Here is an 18,003-nt window from a genome sequence, read left to right on the forward strand (position 1 = left end):
ACGTGGGGCTGTGCCAGCTGTTGGTCAGCCACAGGATTTGGGGTGCAGGCTCTCATGCTTGCTCTTTTCAATCACAGCAAAACGACGGGCAGTTCACGGTGATCCAGCTGGTGGGGATGCTCAGAGGAATTGCAGCTGGGATGAAGTACCTTGCAGAGATGAACTATGTCCACCGAGATCTGGCAGCCAGGAACATCCTGGTCAACAGCAACCTAGTGTGCAAAGTGTCAGACTTCGGGCTCTCGCGCTACCTGCAAGACGACACGTCCGACCCCACCTACACCAGCTCCTTGGTACGTACCTCGCTTCCTGCAGCGGTAACCCCACCAGCCTCCTGATGATCCCCTACCACCATGGTAGGGGATCAGCCCCTCTCGCAAGGGCTCTGGGCTTGAGAGCAGCTTGGGTGGGTGCTCAGAGGGCTGGTCCACCTCTTGTCTCCTCTTGCTGCTTTCCTTCCATCAGCAGGGAAGGCTCTACTGCTCAGCTGCTGTCTTGTTTGGGAAGGCTGACTTTCCTTGTTCTTATTCCCTTTTTCATTATCCTCTTTTTCTTCCTTTCTCTTCCTCCCTTTTATGAGTTTTCTGTCTCCCTTGTCTCCAAAGCACCTTTCTTTTCTGTCCTGACCGTGCCGTACGAAGGGGTTAGGTGGAACCAGGGAGACATCACTAGGCAGTGTCTGCGCTGCATAAACCCCTGCCAGCAGGCTGGCGAGGCTGTCAGCGGCGTTATGGATGAGCAGACAAGAAGGCTGTGAGTGCCCTGTTGACCTGCTGGGCTCTCTAATTGATTAATCACTTATTAAAAGAGCTAATAACCTTCCTAACTCCTTGCAAACAATTCATAATACAGGGGTCTAACATGTGGCAGGGTCAGGCCTGGAAGAAGGAGAATGGAGGCAGTGCCTCTTCTCCAGGCAGACATCAGGGCAGCGAGCAGGGGCATGGGTTGAGTGCAAGAGCGAGGATGCACGTCCTACACCAACCCCTGCAAAGCAGTTTCTTGGGCTGCCAAGCTGTGCCCAGGCGGGCTTTGGCGTGATGTAGCTTACAACAGGAGCCCCAAGGAGATCAGACTGTTAGGATTTCATCAAATGGAAATAAACGGATCAAGTGAGTCACGGCACAGCCAGGGAGGTTAAAGCGAGCTGTGGGGTTTCTGGCTGGGCTCGGGTCTGCTCCTGCTCCCTGCCCAGACTCGTCCTGCGGCCATTGAGCAGAAACGCATCAGGTTTTTTGTTTGAAGACCCCAGCAGTAGCTGCTGGGAAGAGGCCTGGAGTAGCCTTTTCCCACCTTTAGAGATAAAAGAGATTATCTCATCTGTGTTTTTATTTAATTTAGGCCATAATAGATCTCCTCGGCAGCTGGGAAATGATGCTGTGCCTGCGATTACATCACTCTGCCTCCCACAGCAGGTTTCTAGCTCTGGGGAAAAGGCAGGAAAAACAACCTAGCAGTTAATTTCTCCATTTGTAGTTATTCAAATCAAATTTTTGCCATTCAGCCTTAAAGAGCAGCTGATGCTTCATTGGAAAGGCTACGGAAAACAATTGTGCTCAACGATTTACAATGCAGTTCTGCCCCGAGCACATACCACGCGTTTCTGTGTTGTGTTTTTTTTTTTTCCCCTCTGTCCCTTGGCTTTCTGCTAGAAGAGCTGGGCTGTGCTTGACTGCAAGGCACTCACTGGCTTGAGCAGGATGTGTGCACAGGCTGCTGAGGCTGGGGTGCTCACCAGCTCCTGTTCTTGGCAGGGTGGGAAGATCCCCGTGCGGTGGACGGCCCCGGAGGCCATCGCCTACCGCAAGTTCACATCGGCCAGCGACGTCTGGAGCTACGGCATCGTCATGTGGGAGGTGATGTCGTTCGGGGAGAGGCCCTACTGGGACATGTCCAACCAAGATGTAAGTGCTGGGAGTTCGCTGAAAAAAAAAAAAAAAAAAGGGCAAGAAAAAAAAAAAAGCCCTGCCCAAATGGAAACCGAGGGGTCAAGGCAGTGCTGGAGATGCTCCAGACCCCGTCGCCTTGGTTTTTGAGATGAAACAGGCTGGCGAGCGAGAGGGATGGCGGGAGGGAAGCTGGGAAGAAAAGCCAGTGGGCTGGTAATTGGACTTCAGGAAGCTGCAGTGCCTTTGAAAATGTTCAGAGGGTTTGTGAGCTGGGAAAGAGCTTTGGTAGTGCGACTGCCGTACTCCAACACGATCCGCCGAGATAACGAGTGGCAGCGCTCCGCCGCGAGGAGCTGCGGCGCGCAGAGCATCAGAGCGGAGATTAACCTCCTGTGGCATCTCCTCCCGCCTGCTTTGCCGGCAATCACGGCCCGGCAGAGCTGCCTGCACGTCGCTGGGCCACATTCTCACGCTCTAACTTGCTCCCCGCAGGTCATCAACGCCATCGAGCAGGACTACCGGCTCCCGCCGCCCATGGACTGCCCGGCCGCCCTGCACCAGCTGATGCTGGACTGCTGGCAGAAGGACCGCAACACCCGGCCTCGCTTCACGGAGATCGTCAACACCCTCGACAAAATGATCCGCAACCCGGCAAGCCTCAAAACTGTGGCTACCATCACCGCTGTGTGAGTCCCCCAGCGCCTGGCTTCCCTCCCTCCCTCCCTCCCTCCCTCCCTCCCTCCCTCCCTCCCCAGGGGTGAGTTTGGTGGTCCCGTCCTCACCCTGGTGCCTCTCTCTTCCCTTCCAGGCCTTCTCAGCCCCTCCTCGACCGCTCCATCCCCGATTTCACTGCCTTTACCTCAGTAGAAGACTGGCTGAGCGCCGTCAAGATGAGCCAGTACAGAGACAACTTCCTGAGCGCTGGCTTCACCTCCCTCCAGCTGGTCGCCCAGATGACATCTGAGTAAGTCCAGTGCCTCTACATGGCACCGGCTCGCGGGGTTGCTCAGCATGGCTGTCCACTGATGTCCCTCTGTCTGTCTGTCTTCCAGAGACCTCCTGAGAATAGGGGTGACTCTGGCTGGGCACCAGAAGAAGATCCTGAACAGCGTCCAGTCCATGCGAGTGCAGATGAGTCAGTCTCCGACCTCGATGGCGTGACATCCCTCGCTCGACGGGGAGGGGACGGGGAGGGCAGGCGGCGGAGGTGGGAGGGGAGGAGCTGACGGAGCCGCGGTGCGACGGTCGGAGAGGGGCGGCCGCGGCCGGGGGCTGCGCCTGCCGGTGAAGGATGCTCCTGGGACTGGCCTTGGCCTGGTGACTCCCGTTCCTCGCCTACAGAAGCACACTTACCGATGTCACGGGGAATGGCATATAAATAAGTATAAATATGTACAAATAGTATATTTAAAAATGACAAAAAGACAAAACCACACACAAAAAAAAACAACCAACCAACCGACAATGAAGACAAACCAATGTACGTTGGGGAAACGAACCCAAATCCTAGAGACCAGACTCCACTCCCACCGCCAGTGAGCAGGAGTTAAAACTGAGGCGGAGGAAGGGGCTGTTGGGGAAGGGAGAGGCACCAGATTGAGTTCCCCGACTGGAGAAGCCACCGGCAGCGACCGCCTTCCTTCCTTTTTGCTTCCTTTGCTCTTCCTCCCTGCCCCGGCCCCTCCTGCTGCTCCTGCTCCCTTCTGTGCTCATGGCCTGGTGGAGCTCCTCAGCAGCCTCCGCAGCTGCCCCCGTCGTGTCCAGGTGTCGCTCTGCCAACTACCAAAGGACTTCGCTGACCGCTGCAAGGGGGGGGGATCCGACTCAGTCCAGTTAATGTCTTCATATTGAAGAAGAGATGTACCTTCAATAGAAAAACCTTGGTTTTTTTCTTTTGCTTGCATTTTTTTGCAAAAAGGAAAAACAGCAACAACAACAAAAAAAATCCATCATGGAAAACGGAAGGAGGTGTTCCCGTGTGTGTGTGTGTGCGTGTGCGCGCGTGTACCTTGTCAACCTACCGTGGACTCGCTGCTTGTCTGTGCTCGGAGGTCGCCACCCACCCGAAGGCAGTGGGCGGCCAGGTCCCAGGCCTCAGCGTGGTGCAGGCGGGACCAGGACGAGGAGGATGCGAGGGGCCAGCGGGGACAGGACTGGAGGAGCCGCAGCGCGTGGGTACTGGGTTGTGGAGGAGGAGGAGGAGGAGAGATGCTCTGGGGAAGAGACTGATGAGGCCTCCAGAGCCTCGGGGATCTGCAGAAGATGGCTACGGAGAACTTTATTTCCCCCATCTTGTGGACCTAAGGATTTTGATATTGGGTTACAGACTTGGGTTTCATGGCTTCAGAGGTAGGTCCATTTGTCTCGTGTACTTCTCTGTCTGTCCATCCTTCTCTGTGTTTTTCTGCTTACTTCCTCGAAGCCTCTTCCAGTGAATATTTCAGTGTTTAATTTGATTTTTTTTTTCCCGACCGCTGATCTCCTTTGCAAATTGATCTAGTTAAAATTACTAGACGCATGTCAGTGTTTACACAGAATATTGTAAGTCTGGGCAATCTAACTTCCCTCTGCGGACTGCGCGGAGAGTTTATAAAATGAATGAACTCTTAATAAGGCTTTTACTTAGATGGCTATGTGCGAGTTGTAACGATCCATCACCACGCCTGGCAGCCGGAACGGGGGCTCGCCGTGCCCTGAGGGCTGTGGGTCCCTGTCAGGAAGATGTTGGGGCTGCCTGGTACCTCCCAGCCCTACTGGGGTGCCTCAGGTGTCTGTAAGATGCCCTCCCCTGTGTCTCTCCATGCTGTGGGGTGCCCCGTGTCTGTCTGTCCAAGCGTGTGGCTTGGGAGGATGTGGGCTGACACTGCTGGCAGGAGAGGGTCCCACATGTTGGGGAGCTCTTTACTTTAGGTTTTTCTTCCCAATCGTCTAAGGAAACATCCTGCCGTGCTGCCGGAGAGCGGGAGTGAGCAGCAGGACTGAGCTTGTTTCGAATCGCTGAGCTCCCTCCGGAGAAAGAGGCAGAGAAAAACACCCCGTGTTTACAACGGCGGGGACTGCTCCTGGCCTGTCAGATAGACGATCGCTGGTACCTCTCGGGATCCTCACGGCCCGAATCTGTATTCCGGGATGTTGTCGCAGCGCATACAACATGCAGATGGAGTGGGTGCCGTGCATGCTAACGCGCTGCCTCGCCACCTTGGTATTCACCGCAGCTGATGGATCCTTTGTGTTTTTTTTTTTTTTATCACTTCTCTTTTACCAAAAGGAAGCTAAAAGCATTTAAAGGGACAAACAGCAGTGACACAGGGTAAATATCAAAACTCCCCCTTTGTGGCTGCTCTGCCTCGCTCAGTGTCCTTCTGCTGCCCACCTGGGGCTGGAGGGATGATGTGACAGCACCGCTGCCTGTAGCTAACCTGCAGCCCACGCCTCCTGGGCTGTGGTGGGGCAGGCCATTCCCAGCCCCAGCTCTTCTCACTGGTCCTTGCTGTGGTGGCACTGGGCCTGGAGATGTCCCTTGTGGTGTTACACGAGCGCCCAGGGCTCAACAAGGAGTCTGAGTATGGCGTGAGCAATTCCTCCAGGGCTGTGGCACGGCTGGTGAAGGGGTGGCTATCTGATGCCCAAAGGTGGGCCACCTGGTCCCATGCCTTCAGAGACTTTGGACACTTCTTTTCCTCTTCAGACATAGCTGGGATGCAAACGTTGGGGCCTGAAGCATCCCTGGTACCACCACTGATGAGCAAGTCTGGCTGACAGTTCCTGAATCTGGATTTAGAGGGGGTTGTAAGCAAGCGGTGGCATTGTCCATATTGTTCAAGAGGTCCCTTCCATCAGCGATGGATGGAGAAGCTGCCCAGATGCTCCAGCTGGGGCAGGAGGCTCTGCCTTGCTGTTGCTTTTTCTCCGGACCCAGGAGGAATGTGTATTTGGGTCAGGTGGATGCTTTGCAGACTGAGAGGGACTCTGCCAAATGGTTTCAGTGAGGAAAGAACCCTCCCCAAAACCCCAAACCAAAACCAAAAGCTCCCATTTCACATCATCTGCTCTGTGTCATGCTTGGTGTTCCTTTCCTCGATCCTAAATCAGAAGGGGTGTCTCGGAAATATTTTTTTTCCCTGAAGTTTCACTTTGCATAGGAAATAAGAGGGGGGAAAAAAGGCTTTTCTCATCGAAACAAAGCGCCTCCCTCTCTGCACTGACCTTTCCTCAGGCTGAGGGTTCACCCAACACACCTGGTGCTGGCTCTGGGGGTCCTTCATCACTGGGTGCCACCCAGACAGATCCTGGCCCTACCCCTGCTCCTCACCCCCTGCTATCACAGCCGTGCTCTGGGGCTCTCGGCTCCTTCTGCGCGTTCCTGCAGCAACTGCCAGGGGCCCGGGGGCGAGAGCCCCTCTGCGGTTTGGATGCTTTGTTCCCCCTCTGGAACTTGCTGCTCCTTTCCCAAAGCGCCGTCCCCGGCGGGGAGGAGGCGCTTGCTCAATAGCGGTAATTAAACCAGCCGAGGGGAGCCCAGCGTGTCCAGGGCAGGAGCGGGGACGAGGTGCGCCCGTTAATAGCAGCATTGTGTGCCTCTTGCCAGAAAAAAAAGAGGAACGCGCTTTGTGCCATTTAATGACCTTCAAATTAGCAGTTCTTTGAAAGCGCTTATGTATATTTAATTTTAAATGTTGCCGCAAGTCAGAGCGGGGCTGGCAATGAAAGCAGCAGGCGGCCGGTTTTTAACTAAGAGCAAGCCCGAAGTGGTATTTCCGAGCCCGGCAGCAGCTGTGGCCCCCTCCCCCTGCACCAAGGAGCCTGGTCTGGAGGGATGGGGATGGACAAATTGTTGTCTGTAAGGGGCTGAATCGAGCCTCTGAGGCATAAGGAACAGCCTGTATATTTGGGATACCCTCTGTTCCTGTTGGAAAAAAAAAAAAAAAAAAAAAAAAAAGGATAAAACATCAAGCAGTTTCTAAGGTGAGAAATGGATTTACAGAACCAGCGGCGGATTTGCAAGCTCTCGGGGCTGCGTTGTGACTCCAAGGCCACCCTGCTGTCCCTGTGACACCCTGTTAAAATGCCGATGGGAAGGCAGGGCGTCAGGTCAGGGTTTTCACATCCACCTCGTGTGTTCATCCACGTGCTCTGCGTCCCCTTCTCTGGCGGGGTCCCCACGGCACAAGGAGCTGCAGGAGGTCACACAACGTCCCTGTTGGCATTGTCTGCTTTGGTACCCCATTTATGGATGCTCCTGCCAGGATGGATGCCTGTCATGGTACAGCTTGGGTGCCTCCAAAATGATGCTCCAAGAGATGGAGGGAGACCTTTCTGGGTGAGGCTCCTTTCTGTTTCGGAAGAGCCTGAAGGAGCCTGAAGCACCCCAAGCAATGATGGAGCAGAGGCACCTTCCCCACAGCCCACCTGTGCTGGTGGGACTGCCTCGGCACGGGGTCTCACCCCACTGCACCTGGCCCCACAAATTGCGCTCTCTGCGTGTCCTAGCTGAGCTCGCCCTTCTCCAAAACCCCTCGGCTGCCTTGTCCTGCTCTCCTGTTTCTACTGCCTGTGGGTTTTGGCTCTGCATCCATCTCTTGGGGGGTTCTGCTGGTTTGGGTCCATGTTTTGTGTGGCAGCAAGAGGAGGAGAAGCCAGCGGCTCTGCTGGTGGCGTGGCTGCGGATGGGGTCACCCTTCGGCTCGCGGAGGTTAATCCGAAGAAATCAGCTGCGTGAATTGTAAGTGGATTAGCTGAACGAGCTGGTTCCCAAAACAGGCGCGCCCTTCCAGGGCGGCCGCGGAAGTGGATTAAGCAAAAATCTGCTTACGGCCGCATTAACTCCGGGTAAGCGTTGGGGGGGATTAGCCCAGCTTGTGTTATCCACTTAAAAAATGAATTTGAGTGAATTTTTCTCCGTGTTCCCAAACAAAGAAGCCTCAGTCACTTCTTCGTTCCCATTTCTTCTCCATTGCCCGTCTGTCTGGCATGCACGCTGCCTTTGCCTGGGCACTTTCTTGGGGAGCAGCTTTCCCTGCTGCTTATCCCCAGGGTGTTGTTAGGCGATTGAACCTTCGTGCCAAGGTGGGGAGAAAGGGCAAGAAAATTATGGTCAACATCAGTGCAATTATCAACGCCAATTAACGCTGAGCAGGACTGGCAGCTGGAGATGCAGCCCATGCCAGAGGCTGCCCTCTTCCCTGGGGAGGGCTGGTGGGAATGGTGTGCGCCCTGCAAGTAGCACCTGGGAATAACAGGTGTTTGCACTCTGCTTGGTCTTGGGCATCTCGGATGTGCAGCAGACTTTGGGGTTTTTTTTAGGCTGCCCGACCTCCATCAGTGCTCTGGGGCTGGTGTGCTGCTGGAGGTGGTGCCGATGCTCATGGTGCCTCCCTTGCAGGATGGGTTTTCCTCTCAAAAATGTGTGTGCAGCTGGATCCCTTAGTGTGGCACCAAAAATGGACCCTGGGACATAATAAATGCACAGCAATAACTTTACCCCAAACACTGCTTGCTTTTCTTTCTGTCTTCCTGATGTTCTCTCTGTCTTTCTGATAATCTCAGTGTCTCTTCCCCTTCCTGGCGTGTCCCCTTTTCTGCTAAGCACTAAATAACTAAATAAAAGTTTTATTACTACCTGGATTTGCTGGAAATGATTTTCATTCAGCAGAATGATGAATTTTAATAGGAGCAAAATGTCAGCCACAGCTGGAATTTTTTTTTAAAAGCACTGACACATTCGCGCAGAGGTGCCCTGGAATAATTATGGCAGTGATCCCCGGTTATCAGCAGCCAAGCAAGGGGTGCAGTGGTCAACGGTATTGTTATTTAATGTAGTGGCTTTATGCTTCCGAGGTGCAATTCTATATTAAAAGCATCTTTGCCTCTTGGAAGGGGATAAGAAATGGGATTTTGCTGCTGTGCGGTGCTTGGTGGTTGCTCTCTGGGTCTGTGGGCCTTTCCCGCAGCAGCAGAGAAAAGTGATGGTTTCTGATACTTTGGAAGGAGCAGTTTTTGGTGCTTGACTGCTGTTAGCCCCAGGGGTGCTTCTATTGCAGTGTGGGGAGGGGAAAAGCACCTTTTGGGGGGTCGCTGTCTTTTTTTTTGTTATTATTTCTGGAAACGCAGTACACGGGCTTTGCCGAACCTGCTCCAAACCCGACTTCTGCATCCCCGAGTGGCATCAGGGCTGTGCTAAGCCTGCACCATGCAGCTCTGCACGGGGCAGGCTCCTTCTCACCCTCATTCCCCGCTCTTCCCTTGCAGGGGTACGGATGCACCGGCAGCGCCGCCTCTCCCGCACCCTCCGCCACCCATGGGATGAGCTGGGATGTCTCCGGAGCCCCGAGCCGGGCTGCGGGAGCCTCCGCCGCCGCAGCATGCCCCGTGCCGGCCGGCAGCGCCCCGTCCTGTACATAACAGTGAGGTGTCCGTAAAAAGTTTTCACCCGTTGTAATTTTTTTTTTTTTTTAATTATCATTTTTTATTTCTTATTTTTTTGCCCCCTCCCCCAGTTTGTCGATTGTGTTGAACTTGTCGGAGTTTGTAACGGTAACTTTCAGAGAATATTGTACTAAAGAAAGAATTGCACTCAATAAAAATAATGAAATAAGCCTGATCTTTTCTCTTCCCCTTCCCAGAGGCGGTCTTTCTGCCGCTGTGTTATCTGCAACTTGGCCATGAATATTCATTTGGGGAGCTGGCAGTGCTCCATCGCTCCTTGACTTACCTCGAATTTTGATGTATATCAGATTTGGCTCTCCGGTTTGTAAATGAAATGACTTTATTCCCATTGATCCCTATCAGTGGCTGCTTGCTGAAAAAAAAAAAAAAAAAGAAAAAAAGCTGCAAGAAGGAATTTTCTTGGCACGGGTTTTTACGCACAGCACATTTCAAAACACTCATGTGCAGTCATTTGGGGAAGCCACGCTGGAAGTGCTGACTTGGATGAAAGTGCCGGCTGTGTGGTGTGAGCACAGAGGCTCCTCGCTTCCCCAGGCGTGCCGGGGCCTGTCAAAGTCCAGTGCTCTGCTTGAACCTATACCTGCAGGTGTATGTGCTTATCGGGCTCAGAAAGAGGAGTTACTGCTGGGCAGTGTGCGGGCTGAGGGTTAGGATGTCCCGTGCCCCTTGTTTTTTGGGTGACGTGGGTGGGGCTGGTGTGTCCCCAAGGTTGCTGCTGCCCTGTAATTCTGCATGAAGCCCCCAGCAAGGAGCCTGCCCCCCTGGCAGCCCCCTGGCAGCCCCTCCAACATGTGCAATGCAAATGGACAGAAGCAAATGGGCAGTGGTTGACCCAGGGCTGAGCCGAGCTCGTTTGTGTGCCCTTAACTGAATGTATATTTGATTTAATGGGCTTGTGGTGTGGTTTAAATGAGTGCTCACATTTCTTGGTTCCTCTGGGATTTGGGGCGCTGAGAGGGTATATCCCTTACACAGGTCACCCAAGGTTTCCCCCTTAAGCAACCAAAAGACATTTACAGCCAGTGCTTAAAGTTCCCAGAGCAGCTTGTCTGGGAATATCCTTTTAATAGGGTCTGCAGGAGCCCTGCTGACAGCTTGATGGCTTAACAGGGCTCCAAAGGACGCGGGGGGAGCCCAGGCATCACCGCGGAGCTGGTCCCTGCCTTCCCATAGCTGCGGCGGCAATGGGGCTGCACCGTGGGCACCTCATTGCTGCCTCAGATCCCCACCTGGCCCGGAGCAGCTCCTGCCTCCCAACCCAAGTGAAATGCTGTTTAGGGAGCCCACACAGAGGCCAAAAAAAGTTTTCCTGAGCATCGAATACAGATATAGGCGGCTGTCACAGCCCGCATGGAGACAAACTCTCAAAATGAAAAATCTCCCCGTCATGGCTATCGGGTTTGAAAAATGGAAGCAGCATGCTGGCTCAGAGTACTCCGCAGCAGCTGTGAGAAATTTCAAGGAACTCCAGTGCTGTCAGACCAAGTAAGTCTCGGCTTACCCTGGTGTAAGCAGAAAGCGGGGCCAGGGCTCACGTCGAGCGGGTGCAGGGAGGAGCAGCAGGGCCGTGGGGTGCCTCTGGGTCACCCGTGGGATGCGTCCCTGGTGGCTGGTGGGTATCACGGCATGGGGACACAGGGAGCAAGGATGTCAGCTACACGTGGGGAGGTGGCACTGCAGGAGGTGGGAGACAGGCAGGAGCCCGTCTTCTCCGTGCCGTGCTTGGCAGTGGAGGACAGATAAAAGACAAGCCCAAGAGGACTGTAGGCTAAATTGTAATTGGAGCAATATGGTCCGATTATAAAGTTATGTGCCAGCCCGCATTAAACGGCAGCATCTGCTGGAGTTATCGGAGGAGCCTCGTTGCCTATTAAAAGTGATCGTTTTGCCCTGGAGGGCTGGAGAGCCAGAGCTGGGAGGGCTCAGCCGTGCCCAAAACCAAAAGGGCAGGGCCGCGTGCCCAAATCTTGGTACCTGCAGGGTTTTTGGGGCTGCTCTGGTGGGCTCCCCCTCCCAGCCCTGTCACAGTGCTACCAGCTCTTCCCTCTCCTTGTGTGCATCCCCGGGCCGGGCTCCCCAGGGGGAGATGGGCACTGGTTGGCATTCAGCACGGCACCATCAGTCAGGTTCTGCTCAACAGACGGGTGTCCTGGCTGTCCTCCCAGCCCCAAAGCTTTCCGCGGTGCTTTGGGGAGAGGCAGAGAGCAGGAACCTCTGCCAGGGGGAGGGAGCCGGTGACCAGCAGCCGTCCTGGTGCTATGGCAACTCGCTAAGCCCTGGGTGTTGATTTAATGCGTTCTGCCGTCCTCGGCCGCTTTACAAACCGCAGCCCCTGCTCTGAGTGGGAACTGCTCCCCTGAGCCAGGAGACCACCTCGGAGACTGCTGCGGCCTGGCTGTAAATTCCAGCCTGCAGATTGCCGTCAGCCCCAGCGGCAGCGGGGGGCTCGTGGGGAAGCCGTGCCCATGGTGGAGGGGAAGGGGCTGGAAACCCCCCTGCCTCCTGCCCTCGGCTGTGGGGGCAAAGCCTGCTGCGTGCTGAGCCCCAGACGGGCCCACCAGCTGCCCCCAAAGCAGCGCCACATGGCTTGGCCAAAGGTCCTCTGCTCCTTGCCCCCCATGCTGCTTTCCCCGGTGGAAAGCCAGGGGAGGCCTGCCCCACGCTCTGGCAGCTGTGGCCATCCCCTAACTTTGTTCTCATCTGATCTGTGGAGGACAAATCCCTTCCTGTGCTGGGGGGAAGCTTTAACTCTGTGCCCTGCAATGCTTGCTGCCACCTCAGCCTGCCTGGCCACTGGCTGGTCAGTCCCGTGCCCTCTTCCTACAGCTGGGGCTTATCCAAGTACAAACAGATCCCTGGGAGCCACTACCCATGGCTTTCAGGAGAGAAATGTGATTGTTGGGTGCCCTGCTTCTGTGGGTGTCCGGAAAGGTGGGGAGCTGGAGTCTCCCCACTGTCACAGGCCTGAGTACCTGCCTCTTGTCTGAAAATGAGGCCCTTTAAGGTGCTGTTGGTTGGTCAACCAGCATCACTAATTGCTTTTAGGACTGTTGGCTGTGAAAGCTCATTTTGTGCATTATTTGACATTTAACGCAAAGGTCTGCTCTGAATCTCAAGACCTCTGCCAGGTTCACGTGGCTAATGCACCGGATTTCATTGTAGTCCATAGCACAAGGGGTGCCTAGCAAGGCCCATGGCCTTGATACCAGCTGCTTTGGTCCTCAAGGTTAAATTAACACTTGGCTGGACTCAATCAAGCCTGATGAGAGATTTGTAGGGCCTGGGGGCTGAGGGCAAGGAAGTTCAACTGCTCTGCCTCCTCAGTGGACATCCCCACAGCACCAAGTGAGGGATCCTCCACCAGGCTCACAGCTGCAGGTTGTGCTGGGGCCAAAACCCAACTACTGAAAAATCACCTGGAAAAAGTCAGGCAAGTTTTAGTGAGGTTTTCAGAGCGTGCAGGGCTCTTGATCAGCAGTACCGGGCTTCTCCCTGGCTGAGCCATGGGAGTATCTCTTGCAGCGTGGTCCTCTGCTCTGCATGGCTCCGAGGAGCCTGTTCTGCTGTTTTTGGCCTTTGTGAAGAGCAGGTGGAGCTGCTAACAACCTTGTAATGCCTGTGGGGACAGCCACGGCAAGCGGCAATGATTGCATGGACGAAATAAAAGTTGTGAGTTGTTTTGCAAATATTTCTGAAGCCTGTGATACAGCAGCAGAAGTAGGCGTAATTACACGTAAAAATGTATCTACTTTGTAGTCTTTTAATTATCCACTCAGGTGAACCATAATGTGAGGGGAAAAGCTTTAAATCTGTTCATTTCTAATAATAAAAAATGAGGCGGGAGAGTGTTATTTGAATGTAATTAAGAGAAGATCCAGTTGGATGGATGAGCTAGAGAGCAGGGATCTGTGCTGTACTCCAGAGCCCTCAGGCTCTGCTGCCTTTCCCATCTCCGCCCGCATCCTTCCTCCTCGATGGAGGAGGCTGCTGGGGAGAGTGAACTTGAAACTGGGGAGAGCAAACTAGAAATGGTTCCCTTCCCCCTCCACTGCTCTGCTTGCTGAGCTACTGTCAAGTGAGGTACCTTTGAAAATAAGTTATTTCCATCAAGCCTGCTGTAGTGCAGAGCTTTGCGAGAGAGGAATGAGTGCTGAACTTTATTTTTTCTTATAATGGCTCCTCAGAGCCCCGGGTAAGATGGAAACCTGGCTCTCTGGGGCTGTGTGCTCCACCGGTGTGGTATGTGTCCTGTAGCGCTTGCAAGGGGGATGGGAAATCCACATCCTGGGGAAGAAAGCTGAGGCATGAGGGAATAGGGCAGATCTCCCAGGGGAGGGGATGTGGTCTGTCCCAGGGGTGCCACAAGAGCTCATGCAACTCCCACAGCCTGCCCTGCTTGCCTGGGAGCCAGCTAGCAAATTGGGAAGCCTAGGCTGTTTTTAGCAGCACACATGCTTTCCCAGAAAGACAGAAGGCCTTGCTGCCTATCTGTTCTTCTTCTGTTATCATGAATGTCAAGCACTTTACAGACAGAGGCATTAAATGTCAGATCCTGTCCCTACAAGCCCTGCTTGTAACGTGAACGCTCAGACATGCACTGTGGTCATCTCGTTCCCGTTTCCTTCCTCTGATAAGCGTTGTCCTCTGGGCTGCTGTGTTTGGAGACGAGGCCACAAAGCAGTGCTCTTTGTGCTGCTGTGGATGCTCACCCTGACATCTGCATCCTCTGTCCCAGATATTTGAAAACACTTGGGATCAGCTCTCTACCTCTTCTTTAGGGACTCTGATGTGCATTTTGGCACAGTGTTCAGATCCCAGTGACTCTGGTCTCTGCCTGTGCTGCTCCCGTCACTGCTCAGGCTGAAGGCTCAGCCTTTGCTTGGTGCTGAGCCCCTGTGTGGGAGCCTCCCCCTGAGGCTCAGCAGCCCCAGCTCTGGTGCTGCTGCTCTGTGACCTCTGTGGGGCTTTGCCCTCACAGCTCCCTTGGGTGAGCAAGACGAGGCACACCGCATCCAGCACCAGGCTGCAAACCATCTTGCGGCTTCTCTCCCATCCTATTTTTTCTATCAGTTCTCGTCCTTTGCTGTCATTTTGGAGAATAACAGTGCTTTGGGTGATCTGGTTTGTGCCCTTAAAGGGATAACGAGGCTTCCCCGCTTCTGTGTTATTGCTTTCCCCTTGGTATATGCCCCTAGCTGGCCCTTCTTCCACACCTCCTGGTGTGCTCGGTGAGAGCAGGCACCGTGACGGCTACAGCTCTCCAGTTGCTTGTCCTTGATGTAAGGGGGGATGTGCCAACTCCATGTGCATTGGTGACATAAAATGCTAAAGTATATCCCATTTGGTGCCTTTGAGATGGGATTTTTCTTTTGCACTGTGGCATTGACACACAGTAAAATAATACACAAAATACATAGAATAAATTAGAGCAAATACTGCATGCTGATGTCCGGAAATTTGGAACTTGCTGCATGTTCAGTACAGGCTAACAAGATGCATTTTAATAATTACAAACGAACCTATGGCCAAAAGAGCCTTTACTGAGCACACCTGTAATGAATGCTGATGCGGCCATTCCCCACAGAATGCTGATAATCACATTTGCTAGTGCATTAGAGCTGATTTAGGGGTAAACAATAGCTTCCACCTGAATTTGCTTTACAACCTATTGGCTGTAGCAGGTAGCTTTTTCTGTTATTGAAATATTTGTAAATATTTTACCAGGCCTCCACACTGCAGTTGTTGGCTGTGTGTTTTTTTGGGGTTTTATTTTGTACTATTTATTGTGAATTGACAACAATCCTGTTCACCCTCTGTATGACCCAAGGAGCTCACGCTTGTCCCCCCCCCTCCTTTGTTGGAATAATTGCTCTTCCCACAGTGACTGCCGCATGGTTTGTAAGCTTATTTCAGGCACAACTGTGGGGATTAGTGATAACGCTGCCTATTGTACCAAGGTTCATACTATTTAAAATTGGAAGCAGAACAAAGGCAATTCAATTCCAGTCCCTCACTCTACGGGTAAAATAGCATTTTCTGACACCGTCCAGGAAATGTACGGGAAGAGCTGAGTTTCTGCCTGTTGCCTGTCTCTTGGGGCCACAGGCGGGGGTGCCGGGCAGGCTGCTCCCTAAAAACTCCTTCATGGGACATTCTAACAGGCGAGAGCCCCACACCACGTGGCCCTGCATCCTATGTCTTTGCTCTTCAAATTTCTCTTCTTGGGACTCAAGGGTGAAGGAAAGACATGGCTGTCTCCCCTCCGGTGGGTCTTTGGGTTAATTTTCCCCGCGGCATCCAGCCCCCACAGTCCCTGTCCTGCCCCATGGCCCTGCCTGGGCAGAGGGAGCTGGGAGCACGGGGCATGCAGGGGGTGGCGAGGAGCTCCGCACACACAAAAGCTGGAGCAGCCACCAGCAGCTGTAACCCTAGCAACAGTGTCTCAGGATTTGAATGTAATTATACCTCAAACGTGATAAACACTCCGAAGGACTCCTTATGTGGAGATCATACTAAACAAGTCTTTGAAATTACCCTCATCAAATATTGATAGAGGGAGAGTTTGGGAAAAAAAAAAAAAGACAAAAAAAAAAAAAGGAGAGAGAGAAAAGGCGAATTCTTGTTCTTGCCCACGGGCCGCAGGTTAATGGGAATCTGTTGGTTTATCACCGCAGCGCAAGCCCCGCATATAGCTCCAGCTCACAACGAAATTAAAAGCGGGGGCGGGAGGATAAGAGAAATAAAAGCATCAGGTGAAGCAGCCGTATCGATTGACATTTTGTTTTATGTTCGGCATGCAGGAAAGCGATCCCAATAAACACCATTTATCTTTCCCATCTGCGGCCAGCAGGATTTAATTGCTGCGTGAGGGAGCAGGGGCCTTGCTAGGGGGCTGCAGGGACTCAGCCGTAGTGGCATGGAGGGCAGGGATCCCCCTCCTGCAGCGTGGGACCTATGGGGAGAGCTTAAAACTTCCTTGAAACATCAGCCCTGGAGATGTGGAGAGGGGTAAGAGCTCTTTGCTCCAGCTCCATGAGTGGTGAGTATCAGGAGAAAGGCAGCTATGGAGAGCCAGCCCTGTCTGTGGCACTGCCAGTCGCGAGGTGCTCAGTGGTCCTGAGGCTGGGCTCAATGTGGTGAAAAGGCCAGCAGCGGAGTGTCCTCAGGACGGCTGGCAGCACAAAATGCTTGCGTGCAGGCAGTGGCTGCCAGGGCTGAGAGAGGCCCGGGGGTGAGGGTGCATTTGCCCTGTGTGCAGTGCTGTGGGTGCTCTGTGGTAGCTCTCTGTGCTTGCAGCTTTCTGTCATTTGGTTTTTGCAGAGAAAACCCGAGCAGTAGTGAACGAGGTGGCTGCTGGCATCACGAAGGGAGTCACCTGTGGGGCAGAAGGCAGGGAGCACGCGGGACGCTTCATCTGGTGGTGGCACCACTGCTCGTGCCCTGGAGAACTGTGCTTTGGGGCAGGCCTGGCTGAACCCATGCTTAAAAGCACCTTGTATAGCACTGCTGGCAAACCTCTGAGCGATCAGAAAACCATGTTTCAGCTCCAGCCACCCAGATCTGTAAAGTCCATCTGAAGCCAGAAGATGTGTTGAGATAGATGAAGGTTTTAGAGCATGGGGCCAAAAACAAAAGTGGCAGGCAGTCAAGCCCCCAGCTGTGTGCCCATCGGTGCTGTGCCACAGCAACCGGCTCTTTGCCGAAAACAGCTGGTGAATAGAATGCAGAAACACGGTGCCTTGTCAAGCACTGCCGGCTATTTTACGGGCTGCTTACAAACAGGTGAAAACCCCTGTAATGCCAGTGCTGAGTATTAGTTACTGCTCATGTAGCTGGGAGAGGAAATGGGGGAGAAATGCATCTTTAAAGGTTGGTGGCAGGACGCAGAGGGTGACTTTATGCAGTGCGAGTTGGCTGTGAGGGACTGGTGGAAAGCAGAGGGTCTGCAGGCTCCTGGATGCTTGGAGATGCTGTTAAACAGCGTGTGGTGTCGGGGGAAAAGGACTGCGTGTTGTCTTCTGGAAAGTATTTTTATGATTTAAAGAAAGCTGTGCTAACCCTAAGGCTACTCTGCCTACAGTAGAGCTTCTGTCTGATGTAGTTCCCAACCCGAGAGCAGAGCAGGGTGGATCCTGTGTAGTTGGTGATGGTGAGCAGCTCCTGTTGGCTGGACAGCATTTTGTATTTGAAGCCCCTGAGGAAGGATCCAGATGATGTCTGCATCCCTCTGTTTAATCAGGGGATTAAAAAAAATAATTTCTGTGCCTTCCTTTCCCAGTGAAAATTGCCGTAAATTTCCCTTTCTGGAGCCTCTGGAAGGGGGAGGATGGAAGATTCCTTTGGGTTCATATGGAGCATCCCTGGAAAATATTCCTGCCATCAGCAGCAGATGTCAACAGCTGCACAGATCCTTTGGAAGGGAGAGGCACAGCACCACGGAGCTGAGAGGTGCGAACAGGAGAGCAAGCATGGACAAACAGCACCCAGGGCATGTGCAAGGAGAAGATGCCGGTCTGGGTTAAAAGTGATGCTTTGACTTTGTGGGAGAGCTGTCGCTGTGAGGTGGCTGGGCTGCTGTGAGTCGGGTAACAGAAATTAAAGGAACTCCTGGGCTGGGCCAGGCAGGCAGTGGCTCCCAGGAACGCTCCCTGAGTTCATGCCCAGGTGG

At 53.5% G+C, this 18,003-nt stretch overlaps 1 protein-coding gene across 1 annotated transcript in view; it reads left to right on the plus strand.

Moving 5' to 3' along the window:
- EPHB1 (EPH receptor B1) overlaps positions 1-3,079 on the plus strand; it is a 43,629-nt gene extending 40,550 nt beyond the window's left edge. Inside the window, exons 13-17 of the mRNA XM_082766996.1 lie at positions 78-293; positions 1,755-1,904; positions 2,382-2,575; positions 2,698-2,853; positions 2,942-3,079. Of these exons, the coding sequence (XP_082623122.1) occupies positions 78-293; positions 1,755-1,904; positions 2,382-2,575; positions 2,698-2,853; positions 2,942-3,050 (825 nt within the window). The 3' untranslated portion in view covers positions 3,051-3,079. The remainder of the gene's footprint in view (positions 1-77; positions 294-1,754; positions 1,905-2,381; positions 2,576-2,697; positions 2,854-2,941) is intronic.
- The last annotated feature ends 14,924 nt before the right edge of the window (positions 3,080-18,003 follow it).

The sequence above is a fragment of the Aythya marila genome, assembly GCF_965140915.1.
Source record: "Aythya marila genome assembly, chromosome: 9".
Classification (NCBI taxonomy): Eukaryota; Metazoa; Chordata; class Aves; order Anseriformes; family Anatidae; genus Aythya; species Aythya marila.